Source organism: Centroberyx gerrardi, chromosome 18 (genome assembly GCF_048128805.1).
Source record: "Centroberyx gerrardi isolate f3 chromosome 18, fCenGer3.hap1.cur.20231027, whole genome shotgun sequence".
Classification (NCBI taxonomy): domain Eukaryota; kingdom Metazoa; phylum Chordata; class Actinopteri; order Beryciformes; family Berycidae; genus Centroberyx; species Centroberyx gerrardi.
The window spans coordinates 21,730,420-21,748,624 of NC_136014.1; the positions used below are offsets into that span (position 1 = coordinate 21,730,420).

General features: G+C 35.5%; 1 protein-coding gene and 1 long non-coding RNA gene across 2 annotated transcripts in view; both read left to right on the top strand.

Annotated features, from left to right (window-relative positions):
* The window catches only part of LOC139911642 (uncharacterized), a 34,365-nt gene that overhangs the window by 4,325 nt on the left and 11,835 nt on the right, over nucleotides 1-18,205 (top strand). Inside the window, exons 10-30 of the mRNA XM_078289769.1 lie at nucleotides 56-91; nucleotides 631-708; nucleotides 832-894; nucleotides 1,355-1,426; nucleotides 1,571-1,723; nucleotides 2,920-3,084; nucleotides 3,196-3,231; nucleotides 3,746-3,823; nucleotides 3,947-4,009; nucleotides 4,469-4,540; nucleotides 4,685-4,837; nucleotides 5,302-5,472; nucleotides 5,593-5,637; nucleotides 5,763-5,915; nucleotides 7,097-7,261; nucleotides 10,391-10,426; nucleotides 10,956-11,033; nucleotides 11,153-11,215; nucleotides 13,454-13,525; nucleotides 13,643-13,693; nucleotides 13,803-13,871. Coding sequence (XP_078145895.1) covers nucleotides 56-91; nucleotides 631-708; nucleotides 832-894; nucleotides 1,355-1,426; nucleotides 1,571-1,723; nucleotides 2,920-3,084; nucleotides 3,196-3,231; nucleotides 3,746-3,823; nucleotides 3,947-4,009; nucleotides 4,469-4,540; nucleotides 4,685-4,837; nucleotides 5,302-5,472; nucleotides 5,593-5,637; nucleotides 5,763-5,915; nucleotides 7,097-7,261; nucleotides 10,391-10,426; nucleotides 10,956-11,033; nucleotides 11,153-11,215; nucleotides 13,454-13,525; nucleotides 13,643-13,693; nucleotides 13,803-13,871 — 1,872 coding nt within the window. The remainder of the gene's footprint in view (nucleotides 1-55; nucleotides 92-630; nucleotides 709-831; nucleotides 895-1,354; nucleotides 1,427-1,570; nucleotides 1,724-2,919; nucleotides 3,085-3,195; nucleotides 3,232-3,745; nucleotides 3,824-3,946; nucleotides 4,010-4,468; nucleotides 4,541-4,684; nucleotides 4,838-5,301; nucleotides 5,473-5,592; nucleotides 5,638-5,762; nucleotides 5,916-7,096; nucleotides 7,262-10,390; nucleotides 10,427-10,955; nucleotides 11,034-11,152; nucleotides 11,216-13,453; nucleotides 13,526-13,642; nucleotides 13,694-13,802; nucleotides 13,872-18,205) is intronic.
* On the top strand, nucleotides 17,047-18,162 carry LOC144542747 (uncharacterized). Its single transcript, XR_013507434.1, has 5 exons — nucleotides 17,047-17,117; nucleotides 17,251-17,319; nucleotides 17,618-17,671; nucleotides 17,935-18,006; nucleotides 18,109-18,162. It is a non-coding gene; the product is annotated as an uncharacterized LOC144542747 (long non-coding RNA).

The window sequence follows — 18,205 nt, forward strand, 5'->3', positions numbered from 1 at the left end:
GATAGGTTCATGTATGTTTTCATAAATTAATCTAACCTCTCTTGTTTTAAAACAGGTCTTTTGATTTGCCCATCAACAACTCCCCAAACTGGTACGAAATGTCATTATATTTTCAGGGGTTGTATATATCTGTGTAGTATTATTATACAGTGGACTCACCTTAAAATGGCTGTGTGAGCTCAAAACCAGTCTGCTAAACTACACCAGTTTATTATGGTTCTTATAAGTGTCTCCCCTGTCAAACCAACAGTAAACCTATAACAATAACCTGAAAACACCATTGTTTTAAAAAATTTAACAACATACATTAGCGGCACAATTCTCCAAGTGAAGTATTTATTATGGACTACACTGAATTCCTGAATACTACACAATAGGGTTTTTTCAACAGTAATTCCACAACTGTGCCCCCTGTTGAAATGCTGTTGCCCCACTACTGGCTTTTTCCTTATTTGATCAATTGGACTTGAGAAATGTTTTTCCTCTCAAGCTGATTCATTGAGGTTCTGATATGTGGCCTGACAGTATAAGACAGTAATACGAGTTGTGCAATTTTTCTTGGTGTCATGTTCCAGCACACACCAACTAGTTTTTTTGATACTGACTTTATAATCACCTCTTCTTTATAAGTCACAGACACCACAACTATTGCAGTAACAGTGCAGAACACTACAGCAGTCCTAACAACACCCCCTACTGTAGTAACCAGTAAGTGTCAACAACAACATCTGAATCTGTGCTTCTTGTCAGTTTGAATTGTAATGTACTTTGTAATATATTTCAAGTAAATTACAGTAATTGTAATTTTTTTTTTTAATTTTTAATTTGCAGACTCAACAACTGCTCCTACAACACAAGAAAACATTACAACTATCCCAACAACTTTAGTAACCAGTAAGTGTCCAGTTAAGCTATTTTATTTACTTTATACATACATAGGATAAACCAGAGAACTGAAGAGACTTTCAGGCACTGTCTTAAACACCATTTTGATGGAGTTTGAATTGCAGTGTAACAAAAAATATCAGCCGTGCTCCTCTGATATTGTACTCATCACTTTGGAAGGATTTTAGCCAGTGCCAAATTACAGAAGGAGGCGTGTGGTATGATCAGAAGTTCCCTGATGCAAACTGCACTGCGTGCTGAGCCCGTTAATACCTCTCAAAAAATTGCCACTCCAAAATTAACCATAGCATCCACGAACAGCATATGAAAGGCATAGTTTGATTGCAATATAAATATACAGTACTTGCACCGTAAAAAGAAATTGTAACAATGTACAGTACAAAATCTTGACTTGAATTATTTGACTTTTCTTTGAATCAAATTACAAATAATTGTAATATCTTTCTAGACTCAACACCTATCACAACAACAGATCAGAACACTACAACTGTCCAAACACCAGCAACAACTACAGTAACCAGTAGGTGTCAAGAAACATGAAATGTTATTTATTCATTAATATAATGGCTTGGAAGAATATTGAGTTTTAAATGGTTGGAGGACATCAATTAAATTTGTTTCTTACCATGGTACCATCTTGTGTTTGACTTCTCTCTCTCTCCAGCTCCTCCAGTTGTTTATGAATACCTGATTTCTATTGAGCTGAACACCACAGATGTTACAGTAATAGATCATCTGAGGACCATTCTGAGAAACACTAGTTTCCCCATCAGCATCAACAATACCATACAAATCTCTGATGTCAACATTTCTACAGGTAGGAATTATAGCTTTGTCCATACTGGTTTCACTGTATCAATAATCTTTCAGATATATGAAATGTACAATGCATCATAAAATCATCAGGTATGATATATTTGAAGTTGCAGTCTTGTTTCCATTTTGGACCTTGAGTGTAAAAATGTGTATAAGTTGTATCATCTGCTTTCAATTTGTTTATGCAAAGTTAGTTATGTTCATGTTCTTGTTATTGAAATCAGTCAAAGGATCTCAAATCATCAATTAATACACTTGTTTTGAACTTTAAAAGATTCCAAAATGCATACTTAAAGAGTAACTAAACCCCACCCAAATCTGTGGTTAAAGTTTTTTAAGCCAAGGCACCATATGTTATTTTGAGCTGGGTTGTTTTTCACTGTATAGAAATAAATAACTTCCCTACTTAGGAATTTGTTATATGTGCTCATCAATTAGATTAATATTGCCTATATTTGTCCCCAGTTTGCTATCCAAGCAGTGCTGGTTTCCAGTGCAGATGTGAGGACCAGTATCGTTGGTCATGTGACCAGTGTTTCCTGTATGGATCCTGTGACAACATCACTGATGACACATGTGGATGCATCAATGCCATTCCTGCTGATGGACAGTATTGCCAGTCTGTTGATCAACACAGTAAGCAGTTTTGAATTAATTATGTGGCCTATAAGAAGACAGTGGTCGTCATCTTAGAAGAGTCAGTGTCTTCATTTGTTCTTATTTACCATCCACTGCTCTCTCTCTTCCTCCCAACAGACTTTACAGCTTGTCCTCTAACAACACCTTCTCTACCACCACCAACAAGTAAGACTGAGAGGACAGTATTTAATCAGTGAAGAGCATTAAATGATAACCACAGGACAGATTTGAAGTGATACAGCTAGAGTTACATTTTCCCTCCTTTACCTTTGGTTTGTCTCTCTCTCCAGCTCCTCCAGTTGTTTATGAATACCTGATTTCTATTGAGCTGAACACCACAGATGTTACAGTAATAGATCGACTGAGGACCATTCTGAGAAACACCAGTTTCCCCATCAGCATCAACAATGCCATACAAATCTCTGATGTCAACATTTCTACTGGTAAGAACAGTAACATATACACAAATTTCATTATTGTACATTATGAACTTTTTTCAACATATTTCAACTATTTGGCAATTTTTGTGTTTGTCTTTTCATTCTTCCTATCCTCTAGTTTGTAACCAAAATGGCACAACATCCCAGTGCAGATGTGAGGAGCAGTATAGTTGGCCTTGTGATTTCTGTGCCACTTTTGGCAAATGTGATGACACCATTGATAGTACATGTGGATGCATCAATGCCATTCCTCCAGATGGACAATTTTGCCAGCCATTTTCTAGTAAGAGCTGAAACCTTAATTTGAATTACTTTATTGCCCCAGCTGCATTTGAGATTGAGGTTCAAATATGTTTTCAGATATTAATCTAATCTCGCTCTTGTTTTAAAACAGGTCTTTTGATTTGCCCATCAACAACTCCCCAAACTGGTACGAAATGTCATTATATTTTCAGGGGTTGTATATATCTGTATAGTATTATTATACAGTGGACTCACCAGTGTGAGCTCAAAACCAGTCTGCTAAGCTACACCAGTTTATTATGGTTCTTACAAGTGTCTCCTCTGTCAAACCAACAATAAACCTAAAACAATAACCTGAAAACACCATCGTTTTCAAAAATTGCAGAGGGCTACCATACACAAAGTATTTATTATGAACTACACTGTATTCCTGAATACTACACAATAGGGTTTTTTCAACAGTAATTCCACAACTGTGCCCCCTGTTGAAATGCTGTTGCTCCACTACTGGCTTTTTCCTTATTTGATCAATTGGACTTGAGAAATGTTTTTCCTCTCAAGCTGATTCATTGAGGTTCTGATATGTGGCCTGACAGTATAAGACAGTAATACGAGTTGTGCAATTTTTCTTGGTGTCATGTTCCAGTACACACCAACTAGTGTTTTTGATACTGACTTTATAATCACCTCTTCTTTATAAGTCACAGACACCACAACTATTGCAATAACAGGGCAGAACACTACAGCAGTCCTAACAACACCCCCTACTGTAGTAACCAGTAAGTGTCAACAATAACATCTGAATCTGTGCTTCATGTCAATTTGAATTGTAATGTACTTTGTAATATATTTCAAGTAAATTACAGTAATTGTAATTTTTTTTTATTTATTTTAATTTGCAGACTCAACAACTGCTCCTACAACACAAGAAAACATTACAACTATCCCAACAACTTTAGTAACCAGTAAGTGTCCAGTTAAGCTATTTTATTTACTTTATACATACATAGGATAAACCAGAGAACTGAAGAGACTTTCAGGCACTGTCTTAAACACCATTTTGATGGAGTTTGAATTGCAGTGTAACAAAAAATATCAGCCGTGCTCCTCTGATATTTTACTCATCACTTTGGAAGGATTTTAGCCAGTGCCAAATTACAGAAGGAGGCGTGTGGTATGATCAGAAGTTCCCTGATGCAAACTGCACTGCGTGCTAAGCCTGTTAATTCCTCTCAAAAAATTGCCACTCCAAAATTAACCATAGCATCCACGAACAGCATATGAAAGGCATAGTTTGATTGCAATATAAATATACAGTACTTGCACTGTAAAAAAAATAGTAAAAATATACAGTACAAAATCTTGACTTGCATTATTTGACTTTTCTTTGAATCAAATTACAAATAATTGTAATATCTTTCTAGACTCAACACCTATCACAACAACAGATCAGAACACTACAACTGTCCAAACACCAGCAACAACTACAGTAACCAGTAGGTGTCAAGAAACATGAAATATTATTTATTCATTAATAACATGGCCTGTAAGAATATTGAGTTTTAAATGGTTGGAGGACATCAATTAAATTTGTTTCTTACCATGGTACTATCTTGTGTTTGACTTCTCTCTCTCTCTAGCTCCTCCAGTTGTTTATGAATACCTGATTTCTATTGAGCTGAACACCACAGATGTTACAGTAATAGATCAACTGAGGACTCTTCTGAGAAACACTAGTTTCCCCATCAGCATCAACAATACCATACAAATCTCTGATGTCAACATTTCTACAGGTAGGAATTATAGCTTTGTCCATACTGGTTTCACTGTATCAATAATCTTTCAGACATATGAAATGTACAATGCATCATAAAATCATCAGGTATGATATATTTGAAGTTGCAGTCTTGTTTCCATTTTGGACCTTGAGTGTAAAAATGTGTATAAGTTGTATCATCTGCTTTCAATTTGTTTATGCAAAGTTAGTTATGTTCATGTTCTTGTTATTGAAATCAGTCAAAGGATCTCAAATCATCAATTAATACACTTGTTTTGAACTTTAAAAGATTCCAAAATGCATACTTAAAGAGTAACTAAACCCCACCCAAATCTGTGGTTAAAGTTTTTTAAGCCAAGGCATCATATGTTATTTTGAGCTGGGATGTTTTTCACTGTATAGAAATAAATTACTTTCCTACTTAGGAATTTGTTATATGTCCTCATCAATTAGATTGAAATTGCCTATATTTGTCCCCAGTTTGCTATCCAAGCAGTGCTGGTTTCCAGTGCAGATGTGAGGACCAGTATCGTTGGTCATGTGACCAGTGTTTCCTGTATGGATCCTGTGACAACTTCACTGATGACACGTGTGGATGCATCAATGCCATTCCTCCTGATGGACAGTATTGCCAGTCTGTTGATCAACACAGTAAGCAGTTTTGAATTAATTATGTGGCCTATAAGAAGACAGTGATAGTCATCTTAGAAGAGTCAGCGTCTTCATTTGTTCTTATTTACCATCCACTGCTCTCTCTCTTCCTCCCAACAGACTTTACAGCTTGTCCTCTAACAACACCCTCTCCACCACCAACAAGTAAGACTGAGAGGACAGAATTTAATCAGTGAAGAGCATTAAATGATAACCACAGGACAGATTTGAAGTGATACAGCTAGAGTTTAATTTTCCCTCCTTTACCTTTGATGTGTCTCTCTCTCCAGCTCCTCCAGTTGTTTATGAATACCTGGTTTCTATTGAGCTGAACACCACAGATGTTACAGTAATAGATCAACTGAGGACTCTTCTGAGAAACACCAGTTTCCCCATCAGCATCAACAATACCATACAAATCTCTGATGTCAACATTTCTACAGGTAGGAATTATAGCTTTGTCCATACTGGTTTCACTGTATCAATAATTTTTCAGATATATGAAATGTACAATGCATCATAAAATCATCAGGTATGATATATTTGAAGTTGCAGTCTTGTTTCCACTTTGGACCTTGAGTGTAAAAATGTGTATAAGTTGTATCATCTGCTTTCAATTTGTTTATGCAAAGTTAGTTATATTCATGTTCTTGTTACTGAAATCAGTCAAAGGATCTCAAATCATCAATTAATACACTTGTTTTGAACTTAAAAATATTCCAAAATGCATACTTAAAGAGTAACTAAACCCCACCCAAATCTGTGGTTAAAGTTTTTTAAGCCAAGGCACCATATGTTATTTTGAGCTGGGATGTTTTTCACTGTATAGAAATAAATTTGTTATATGTCTTCATCAATTAGATTGGTATTGCCTATATTTGTCCCCAGTTTGCTATCCAAGCAGTGCTGGTTTCCAGTGCAGATGTGAGGACCAGTATCGTTGGTCATGTGACCAGTGTTTCCTGTATGGATCCTGTGACAACATCACTGATGACACGTGTGGATGCATCAATGCCATTCCTCCTGATGGACAGTATTGCCAGTCTGTTGATCAACACAGTAAGCAGTTTTGAATTAATTATGTGGCCTATAAGAAGACAGTGGTCGTCATCTTAGAAGAGTCAGTGTCTACATTTGTTCTTATTTACCATCCACTGCTCTCTCTCTTCCTCCCAACAGACTTTACAGTTTGTACTCTAACAACACCCTCTCCACCACCACCAACAAGTAAGACTGAGAGGACAGTATTTAATCAATGAAAAGAATTAAATGATAACCACAGGACAGATTTGAAGTGATACAGCTAGAGTTACATTTTCCCTCCTTTACCTTTGATTTGTCTCTCTCTCCAGCTCCTCCAGTTGTTTATGAATATCTGATTTCTATTGAGCTGAACACCACAGATGTTACAGTAATAGATCAACTGAGGGCCGTTCTGAGAAACACCAGTTTCCCCATCAGCATCAACAATGCCATACAAATCTCTGATGTCAACATTTCTACTGGTAAGAACAGTAACATATACACAAAATTCATTATCATACATTATGAACTTTTTTCAAATGATTTCAGCTATCTCTTTGGCAATTTTTGTGTTTGTGTTTTCATTCTTCCTATCCTCTAGTTTGTAACCAAAATGGCACAACATCCCAGTGCAGATGTGAGGAGCAGTATAGTTGGCCTTGTGATTTCTGCACCACTTTTGGCAAATGTGATGACACCATTGATAGTACATGTGGATGCATCAATGCCATTCCTCCAGATGGACAATTTTGCCAGCCATTCTCTAGTAAGAGCTGAAACCTTCATTTGAATTACTTTATTGCCCCAGCTGCATTTGAGATTGAGGTTCAAATATGTTTTCATAAATTAATCTAATCTCTCTCTTGTTTTAAAACAGGTCTATTGATTTGCCCATCAACAACTCCCCAAACTGGTACGAAATGTCATATTTTCAGGGGTTGTATATATCTGTATAGTATTATTATACAGTGGACTCACCAGTGTGAGCTCAAAACCAGTCTGCTAAGCTACACCAGTTTATTATGGTTCTTACAAGTGTCTCCCCTGTCAAACCAACAATAAACCTTTAACAGTAACCTGAAAACACCATCGTTTTCATAAAGCTTTTAGAGGGCTACCACACAAAACACATTAGGGGCACAATTCTCCAAGTGAAGTATTTATTATGGACTACACTGAATTCCTGAATACTACACAATAGGGTTTTTTCAACAGTAATTCCACAACTGTGCCCCCTGTTGAAATGCTGTTGCCCCACTACTGGCTTTTTCCTTATTTGATCAATTGGACTTGAGAAATGTTTTTCCTCTCAAGCTGATTCATTGAGGTTCTGATATGTGGCCTGACAGTATAAGACAGTGATACGAGTTGTGCAGTTTTTCTCAGTGTCATGTTCCAGCACACACCAAGTTTTTTGATACTGACTTTATAATCACCTCTTTTTAAATCACAGACACCACGACTATTGCAGTAACAGTGCAGAACACCACAGCAGTCCTAACAACACCCCCTACTGTAGTAACCAGTAAGTATCAACAATATCTGAATCTGTGCTTCATGTTGATTTGAATTGGAATGTATGTTATTATATTTCAAGTAAATTACAGTATTTGTTTTGTAAATCTTTCATTTGCAGACTCAACAGCTGCTCCTGTAACACAAGAAAATATTACAACTATCCCAACAACTATAGTAACCAGTAAGTGTCCAGTGAAACTGTCTTAAACCTCATTTTGATGGAGTTTGAATTGCAGTGTAACAAATAAAATATCAGCCGTGCTCCTCTGTTATTGTACTCATCACTCTGGAAGGATTTTAGCCAGTGACAAATTACAGAAGGAGGTGTGTAGTATGATCAGAAGTTCCCTGATGCAAACTGCACTGTGTGCTGAGCCTGTTATTTGCCTCATATACCAACGGCACTCAAAAATTAAGCACAGCATCCAAAAACGGCATATGAAAGGCATAGTTTGATTGCATTATAAATATACAGTACTGGCACTGTAAAAAAAATGTGTAAAAATGTACAGTACAAAATCTTGACTTTCATTATTTGACTTTTCATTGAATCAAATTACAAATATTTGTAATATCTTTCTAGACTCAACACCTATCACAACAACAGATCAGAACACTACAACTGTCCAAACACCAGCAACAACTACAGTAACCAGTAGGTGTCAAGAAACATGAAATGTTATTTATTCATTAATATAATGGCCTGGAAGAATATTGAGTTTTAAATGGTTGGAGGACATCAATTAAATTTGTTTCTTACCATGGTACCATCTTCCCTTTGATTTGTCTCTCTCTCCAGCTCCTCCAGTTGTTTATGAATACCTGATTTCTATTGAGCTGAACACCACAGATGTTACAGTAATAGATCATCTGAGGACCATTCTGAGAAACACCAGTTTCCCCATCAGCATCAACAATACCATACAAATCTCTGATGTCAACATTTCTACAGGTAGGAATTATAGCTTTGTCCATTTTTGGTTTAACTGTCAATAATTTTTCAGATATATGAAATGTACAATGCATCATAAAATCCTCAGGTGTGATATATTTGAAGTTACAGTCGTATTTCATTTTTGGTCCTTGTTTGTAAAAACATTTATAACTCATATCATCTGCTTTCAATTTGTTTATGTTAGTTCTGTTCATATTATTAAACTCATGTTTAATGCATCTTGATTATCAATGAATCCATTTGTTTTCAACTTCAAAAAATTGCAAAATACATGCTTAACGTTTTTCAAGGCTGGGCACCATGTATAATTTTCAGCTGAAATGTTTTTCATTGTATATAGACAAAATGCTTGCCTTCGAAAGTTGTTTTTATATTTCCTTATAAATGAGGCTCATATTGTCTGTATTTGTCCCCAGTTTGCACTCCAAGCAGTGCTGGTTTCCAGTGCAGATGTGAGGACCAGTATCGTTGGTCATGTGACCAGTGTTTCCTGTATGGATCCTGTGACAACATCACTGATGACACGTGTGGGTGCATCACTGCCATTCCTCCTGATGGACAGTATTGCCAGTCTGTTGATCAACACAGTAAGCAGTTTTGAACTAATTATTTAGCCTATAAGAAGACAGTGGTCGTCATCTTTGAAGAGTCAGTGCCTACATTTGTTCTTATTTACCATCCACTGCTCTCTCTCTTCCTCCCAACAGACTTTACAGCTTGTCCTCTTACAACACCCTCTCCACCACCACCAACAAGTAAGACTGAGAGGACAGTATTTAATCAATGAATAGAAGTAAATGATAACCATGGTAAAGATTTGAAGTGATATAGCTAGAGTTTATTTTTTCCCATCTTCCCTTTGATTTCTCTCTCTCCAGCTCCTCCAGTTGTTTATGAATATCTGATTTCTATTGAGCTGAACACCACAGATGTTACAGTAATAGATCGACTGAGGACCGCTCTGAGAAACACCAGTTTCCCCATCAGCATCAACAATGCCATACAAATCTCTGATGTCAACATTTCTACTGGTAAGAACAGTAACATATACACAAAATTCATTATCATACATTATGAACTTTTTTCAAATGATTTCAGCTATCTCTTTGGTAATTTTTGTGTTTGTGTTTTCATTCTTCCTATCCTCTAGTTTGTAACCAAAATGGCACAACATCCCAGTGCAGATGTGAGGAGCAGTATAGTTGGCCTTGTGATTTGTGCACCACTTTTGGCAAATGTGATGACACCATTGATAGTACATGTGGATGCATCAATGCCATTCCTCCAGATGGACAATTTTGCCAGCCATTTTCTAGTAAGAGCTGAAACCTTCATTTGAATTACTTTATTGCCCCAGCTGCATTTGAGATAGGTTCATATATGTTTACATAAATTAATCTAACCTCTCTTGTTTTAAAACAGGTCTTTTGATTTGCCCATCAACAACTCCCCAAACTGGTACGAAATGTCATTATGTTTTCAAGGGCTGTATGTATCTGTATAGTATTATTATACAGTGGACTCACCAATGTGAGCTCAAAACCAGTCTGCTAAACTACACCAGTTTATTATGGTTCTTATAAGTGTCTCCCCTGTCAAACCAACAGTAAACCTATAACAATAACCTGAAAACACCATTGTTTTAAAAAAATTAACAACATACATTAGCGGCACAATTCTCCAAGTGAAGTATTTATTATGGACTACACTGAATTCCTGAATACTACACAATAGGGTTTTTTTAACAGTAATTCCACAACTGTGCCCCCTGTTGAAATGCTGTTGCCCCACTACTGGCTTTTTCCTTATTTGATCAATTGGACTTGAGAAATGTTTTTCCTCTCAAGCTGATTCATTGAGGTTCTGATATGTGGCCTGACAGTATAAGACAGTAATACGAGTTGTGCAATTTTTCTTGGTGTCATGTTCCAGCACACACCAACTAGTGTTTTTGATACTGACTTTATAATCACCTCTTCTTTATAAGTCACAGACACCACAACTATTGCAATAACAGGGCAGAACACTACAGCAGTCCTAACAACACCCCCTACTGTAGTAACCAGTAAGTGTCAACAATAACATCTGAATCTGTGCTTCATGTCAATTTGAATTGTAATGTACTTTGTAATATATCAAGTAAATTACAGTAATTGTAATTTTTTTTTAATTTTTAATTTCCAGACTCAACAACTGCTCCTACAACACAAGAAAACATTACAACTATCCCAACAACTTTAGTAACCAGTAAGTGTCCAGTTAAGCTATTTTATTTACTTTATACATACATAGGATAAACCAGAGAACTGAAGAGACTTTCAGGCACTGTCTTAAACACCATTTTGATGGAGTTTGAATTGCAGTGTAACAAAAAATATCAGCCGTGCTCCTCTGATATTATACTCATCACTTTGGAAGGATTTTAGCCAGTGCCAAATTACAGGAGGTGGCGTGTGGTATGATCAGAAGTTCCTTGATGCAAACTGCACTGCGTGCTGAGCCTGTTAATTGCCTCCTATACCAACGGCACTCAAAAATTAAGCACAGCATCCAAAAACAGCATATGAAAGGCATAGTTTGATTGCATTATAAATATACAGTACTGGCACTGTAAAAAAAATGTGTAAAAATGTACAGTACAAAATCTTGACTTTCATTATTTGACTTTTCATTGAATCAGTGAAGAGAATTAAATGATAACCACAGGAAAGATTTGAAGTGATACAACTAGAGTTTAGTTTTTTCCCATCTTCCCTTTGATTTCTCTCTCTCCAGCTCCTCCAGTTGTTTATGAATACCTGGTTTCTATTGAGCTGAGCACCACAGATGTTACAGTAATAAATCTACTGAGGACTCTTCTGAGAAACACCAGTTTCCCCATCAGCATCAACAATGCCATACAAATCTCTGATGTCAACATTTCTACAGGTAAGAACAGTAATGTATACACAAAATGCATTATTGTACATTATTAACTTTTTTCAAATGATTTCAGCTATCTCTTTGGCAATTTTTGTGTTTGTGTTTTCATTCCTCCTATCCTCTAGTTTGTAACCAAAATGGCACAACATCCCAGTGCAGATGTGAGGAGCAGTATAGTTGGCCTTGTGATTTGTGCACCACTTTTGGCAAATGTGATGACACCATTGATAGTACATGTGGATGCATCAATGCCATTCCTCCAGATGGACAATTTTGCCAGCCATTCTCTAGTAGGAGCTGAAATCTTCATTTGAATTACTTTATTGCCCCAGCTGCATTTGAGATTGAGGTTCAAATATGTTTTCATATATTAATGTAATCTCTCTCTTATTTTAAAACAGGTCTTTTGATTTGCCCATCAACAACTCCCCAAACTGGTATGAAATGTCATTATATTTTCAAGGGCTGTATGTATCTATATAGTATTATTATACAGTGGGCTCAACTTAAAATGTCAGTGTGAGCTCAAAACCAGTCTGCTAAACTACACAAGTTTAATATGGTTCATAAGTGTTTCCCCTGTCAAACCAACAATAAACCTTTGACAGTAACCTGAAAACACCATAGTTTTCAATAATTGCACAACATACATTAGGGGCACAATTGTCCAAGTGAAGTATTTATTAAGGACTACACTGAATTCCTGAATACTACACAATAGGGTTTTTTTCAACAGTAATTCCACAACTGTGCCCCCTGTTGAAAAGCTGTTGCCCCACTACTGGCTTTTTCCTTATTTGAGCAATTGGACTTAAGAAGGTTTTTTCCTCTACAAAGTCATTAATTGAGCTGACAGTATACGACAGTTACACGAGTTGTGTTTTTCTCGGTGTTATGTTCCGGTACACACCAACTAGTTTTTTTGATACTGACTTTTTAATTGCCTCTTCTTTTTATATCACAGACACCACAACTGTTGCAATAACAGTGCAGAACACTACAGCAGTCCTAACAACACCTCCTACTGTAGTAACCAGTAAGTATCAACAATAATATCTGAATCTGTGCTTTGTGTCTATTTGAATTAGAATGCACTTTGTAATATATATCAAGTAAATTGCAGTAATCGTAAGTTTTTTATAAATCTTTCATTTGCAGACTCAACAACTGCTCCTACCACACAAGAAAACATTACAACTATCCCAACAACTTTAGTAACCAGTAAGTTAACCATTTTATTTACTTTGTACATACGTAGGGTAAACCAGAGAAGTGAAGAGACTTTCAGGCACTGTCTTAAACCTCATTTTGATGGAGTTAGAACTGCTGTGTAACAAATAAAATATCAGCCATGCTCCTCTGTTATTGTACTCATCACTCCGCAAGGATTTTAGCCAAATTACAGAAGGAGGCGTGTGGTATGATCAGAAGTTCCCTGATGCAAATTGTACTGCATGCTGCATTAAAAAAAAAAGTGTAAAAATATAAAGTACAAAATCTTGACTTGCATTATTTGACTTTTCATTGAATTACAAATTACAAATAATTGTTATATTTTTCTAGATTCAACACTTATCGCAACAACAGATCAGAACACTACAACTGTCCAAACACCAGCAACAACTACAGTAACCAGTAGGTGTCAAGAAACATTAGATATTTTTTATTTATATTTTTCATCTTTATCTTGAATTATTCCATTTCTCATAGCAGCAAATTATAATCAATTTCCAAATTACCTCTCTATACCAGACTCAACTTTGACTACAACATCACCAAACACCACAGCTATCCCAACCACAAGTAAGAGTAAAAATATGTATGCATGCTTGAAACTGTGCAGCAAATCATCACATCTTGAATTATTCTGCGTTTTATTACAACCAAGTGTAAAATTGTCTTTCTGTCTCAGACTTCACAGCCATTGCTACAACAGTGCAGAACACCACTGCACTGACAACACTCACAACTGTCATAACCAGTAAGTGCCATCAAACACAAACTAAAGCATAAAGCATGACCTAATGTTTAAAAAATAATTATAAAATGGTCTTTCTAGACTCAACGCCTGTTGCTACAACAGATTTGAACACTACAACACCCACAACAACACCAGCAATTGTTGTAACCATTAAGCAGTTTAAAGATAAGGGCATGGATCAAGCTTGTATATTAAAAAGATTTGATTGACATTTCACAGTATTGTTCACTTTAATGATTTTACTTTCATTAAGTCAGATTACAAACAATTGTAAATTGACCTTTGTAGCCTCAACACCAGTAACAACTAAAGTAACCAGTAGGTGTCAAGAAACATTAAATGTCATTATTTATTCATTTATACCATGGCCTGGAAGAATATTCAATTCTGATTGGCTGGAGGGTGCCAATTAAACTTGTTTTACCATGATCTTCCTTATTATAACCAATAAGTGTTTGAAATTAAGGATACGTGTAAAACCCATACAGTAAAAGAATATTTAAAGCTATAGAGCAGATAATATTGGTTTGAATCATTTTGCTTTTGATTACACCAAATAACACATCATTGTAAAATTATCTTTCTAGACTCAACACCTATTGTTACAACAGATCTGAACACTACAACACCCACAACAACACCAACAATTGTAGTAACCAGCAAGTGTTTAGAAATAAGGGAAGGGGTAAAACTTGTCTGGTTAAAAGACCTGTTTGAAAATTTACAGTAACAAATTGTCACTTGAATAATAATACTACATTAAGTCTTATTATAAAATAACTGTGAATTTATCTTTTTAGACTCAACACCTAATGCTACAACAGATCTGAGCACTACAGCTGTCCCAACAATACCAATGACTTTAGTAACCAGTAAGTGGTCAAAAATAAGGGTATTGGTAAAACCATTACAGTAAAATTATATGCTTAAAACTTCACAGTAAATGATCTTGGTTTTACTTGTAATTAAGTCAAATTACAAATTATTGTAAAATTATCTTTTTAGATGCAACTATTGCTACAACAGATCAGAACACTACAACTGTCCCAACAGCACCAACAACTGTAGTAACCAGTAAGTATCAAGAATCATTAAACATAATTTATTCATTTGACAAATTTCATTACAAAATTAGTTATCCACTATTTAAATGTAATAATTGACTGCTGTTCTTATAAAATGATGGCTGGCGTGAAAGTAAGACATAATGATTTGCTATTGAACTTGTCATATCAGCATTTTGCGACCTTTGCTTACAGAATAGCTATGTTTTGACTATAGCAGTATCGATTATCAGTTATGCAGATGTAACTTACTAGACATTTTATTTTTGTCAGTTACATTTACATGTAAAATTATTCTCCTATTACAGACTCGACATCTATTGCTACAACAGAACAGAACAGTACAACGGTCTTTGTGACTGGTAAGTTTCAGGTAAACCTCGTGAAGCTGGCACACATTAGAAGACTGCTGCCCTTGTTATTGGTTTGATTAAGCCGTCCCACCAATCCTTCACACTAATAAATACTCTGCAATTAATTTGCATTTACTTGCATCAAGTCCTAAAGTGGGCAAGGTTAAATCTTGGAGGAAATGTTGTGGCTGGTCAAACATACAGATATATGTACAGATATATAAAAATAGACACTCAAAAGTTCAATTTCATTGTAAAAATCAAATTTGTAAATCTCATAAACTGACTAATCCATTAGTTTAGCATTTGCACCACCGGTGTGATTGTGCTTTGCCTCTAATCAATCTGTTATGATTGTGAGTCTTCTAATGTGTCCCAACCTCAATTTATCTCACTGACTGAATTCATATTCTTTGTTTCAGTATGTTAAAATTGCAAAATTATATTTCTGCTGCAGACTCAACAACTACTGCTACAACAGTGGAGAATACCACAGCTGCTCTTACTAGCCCAACAACTATAGTAACCAGTAAGTGTAAACAAATAGGGGGTGAAAATGTTAGCCCTATCTTGTCTTGAATTGATCCACTCCTTGTAGCAAATTAATTTCAAAACTACCTCTCTACACCAGACTCAACGACTTTGACTACAGCGGCACCAAACACTACAGCGATCCCAGCTACAAGTAAGAGTAAAAATATGTACGCATGCTTGAAACTGTGCAGCAAATAATCACATCTTCAATTGTTCTACATTTTTAATTAATTGCAATGTTTTCCTATCTCAGACTTAACAGCCATTGCTACAACAGTGCAGAACACCACCGCACTCACAACACTCACAACTACTGTAACCAGTAAGTGCCAACCAACACAAACTAAAACATAAGACATAAACTAATAAATGTTTAAAATTAAGGGTATGTGTAAAACTTGTACAGTGAAAATGTATTTAAAAAATTACAGTAAATGACCTGGACTAAATCATTTTACATTTCATTATAACAAATAAATAATTATAAAATGGTCTTTCTAGACTCAACACCTGTTGCTACAACATATCTGAACACTACAACACCCACAACAACACCAGCAACTGTTGTAACCAGTAAGTAGTTTAAAGATAAGGCCATGGATCAAGCTTGTACATTAAAAAGATTTGATTGACATTTCACAGTATTGTTCACTTTAATGATTTTACTTTCATTAAGTCAGATTACAAACAATTGTAAAATGACCTTTGTAGCCTCAACACCAGTAACAACTACAGTAATCAGTAGGTGTCAAGAAACATTAAATGTCATTATTTATTCATTTATACCATGGCCTGGAAGAATATTCAATTCTGATTGGCTGGAGGGTGCCAATTAAACTTGTTTTACCATGATCTTCCTTATTATAACCAATACGTGTTTGAAATTAAGGATACGTGTAAAACCCATACAGTAAAAGAATATTTAAAGCTATAGAGCAGATGATATTGGTTTGAATTATTTTGCTTTTCATTACAACAAATAACACATCATTGTAAAATTATCTTTCTAGACTCAACACCTATTGTTACAACAGATCTGAACACTACAACACCCACAACAACACCAACAATTGTAGTAACCAGCAAGTGTTTAGAAATAAGGGAAGGGGTAAAACTTGTCTGGTTAAAAGACCTGTTTGAAAATTTACAGTAACAAATTGTCACTTGAATAATAATACTACATTAAGTCTTATTATAAAATAACTGTGAATTTATCTTTTTAGACTCAACACCTAATGCTACAACAGATCTGAGCACTACAGCTGTCCCAACAATACCAATGACTTTAGTAACCAGTAAGTGGTCAAAAATAAGGGTATTGGTAAAACCATTACAGTAAAATTATATGCTTAAAACTTCACAGTAAATGATCTTGGTTTTACTTGTAATTAAGTCAAATTACAAATTATTGTAAAATTATCTTTTTAGACGCAACTATTGCTACAACAGATCAGAACACTACAACTGTCCCAACAGCACCAACAACTGTAGTAACCAGTAAGTATCAAGAATCATTAAACATAATTTATTCATTTGACAAATTTCATTACAAAATTAGTTATCCACTATTTAAATGTAATAATTGACTGCTGTTCTTACAAAATGATGGCTGGCGTGAAAGTAAGACATTGTGGTTTGCTATTGAACTTGTCATATCAGCATTTTGCGACCTTTGCTTACAGAATACTTATGTTTTGACTATAGCATTATCGATCATCAGTTATGCAGATGTAACTTACTAGACATTTTATTTTTGTCAGTTACATTTACATGTAAAATTATTCTCCTATTACAGACTCGACATCTATTGCTACAACAGAACAGAACAGTACAACGGTCTTTGTGACTGGTAAGTTTCAGGTAAACCTTGTGAAGCTGGCACACATTAGAAGACTGCTGCCCTTGTTATTGGTTTGATTAAGCCGTCCCACCAATCCTTCACACTAATAAATACTCTGCAATTCATTTGCATTTACTTGCATCAAGTCCTAAAGTGGGCAAGGTTAAATCTTGGAGGATATATTGTGGCTGGTCAAACATACAGATATACTGACTGAATTCATATTCTTTGTTTCAGTATGTTAAAATTGCAAAATTATATTTCTGCTGCAGACTCAACAACTACTGCTACAACAGTGGAGAATACCACAGCTGCTCTTACTAGCCCAACAACTATAGTAACCAGTAAGTGTAAACAAATAGGGGGTGAAAATGTTAGCCCTATCTTGTCTTGAATTGATCCACTCCTCGTAGCAAATTAATTTCAAAACTACCTCTCTACACCAGACTCAACGACTTTGACTACAGCGGCACCAAACACTACAGCGATCCCAGCTACAAGTAAGAGTAAAAATATGTATGCATGCTTGAAACTGTGCAGCAA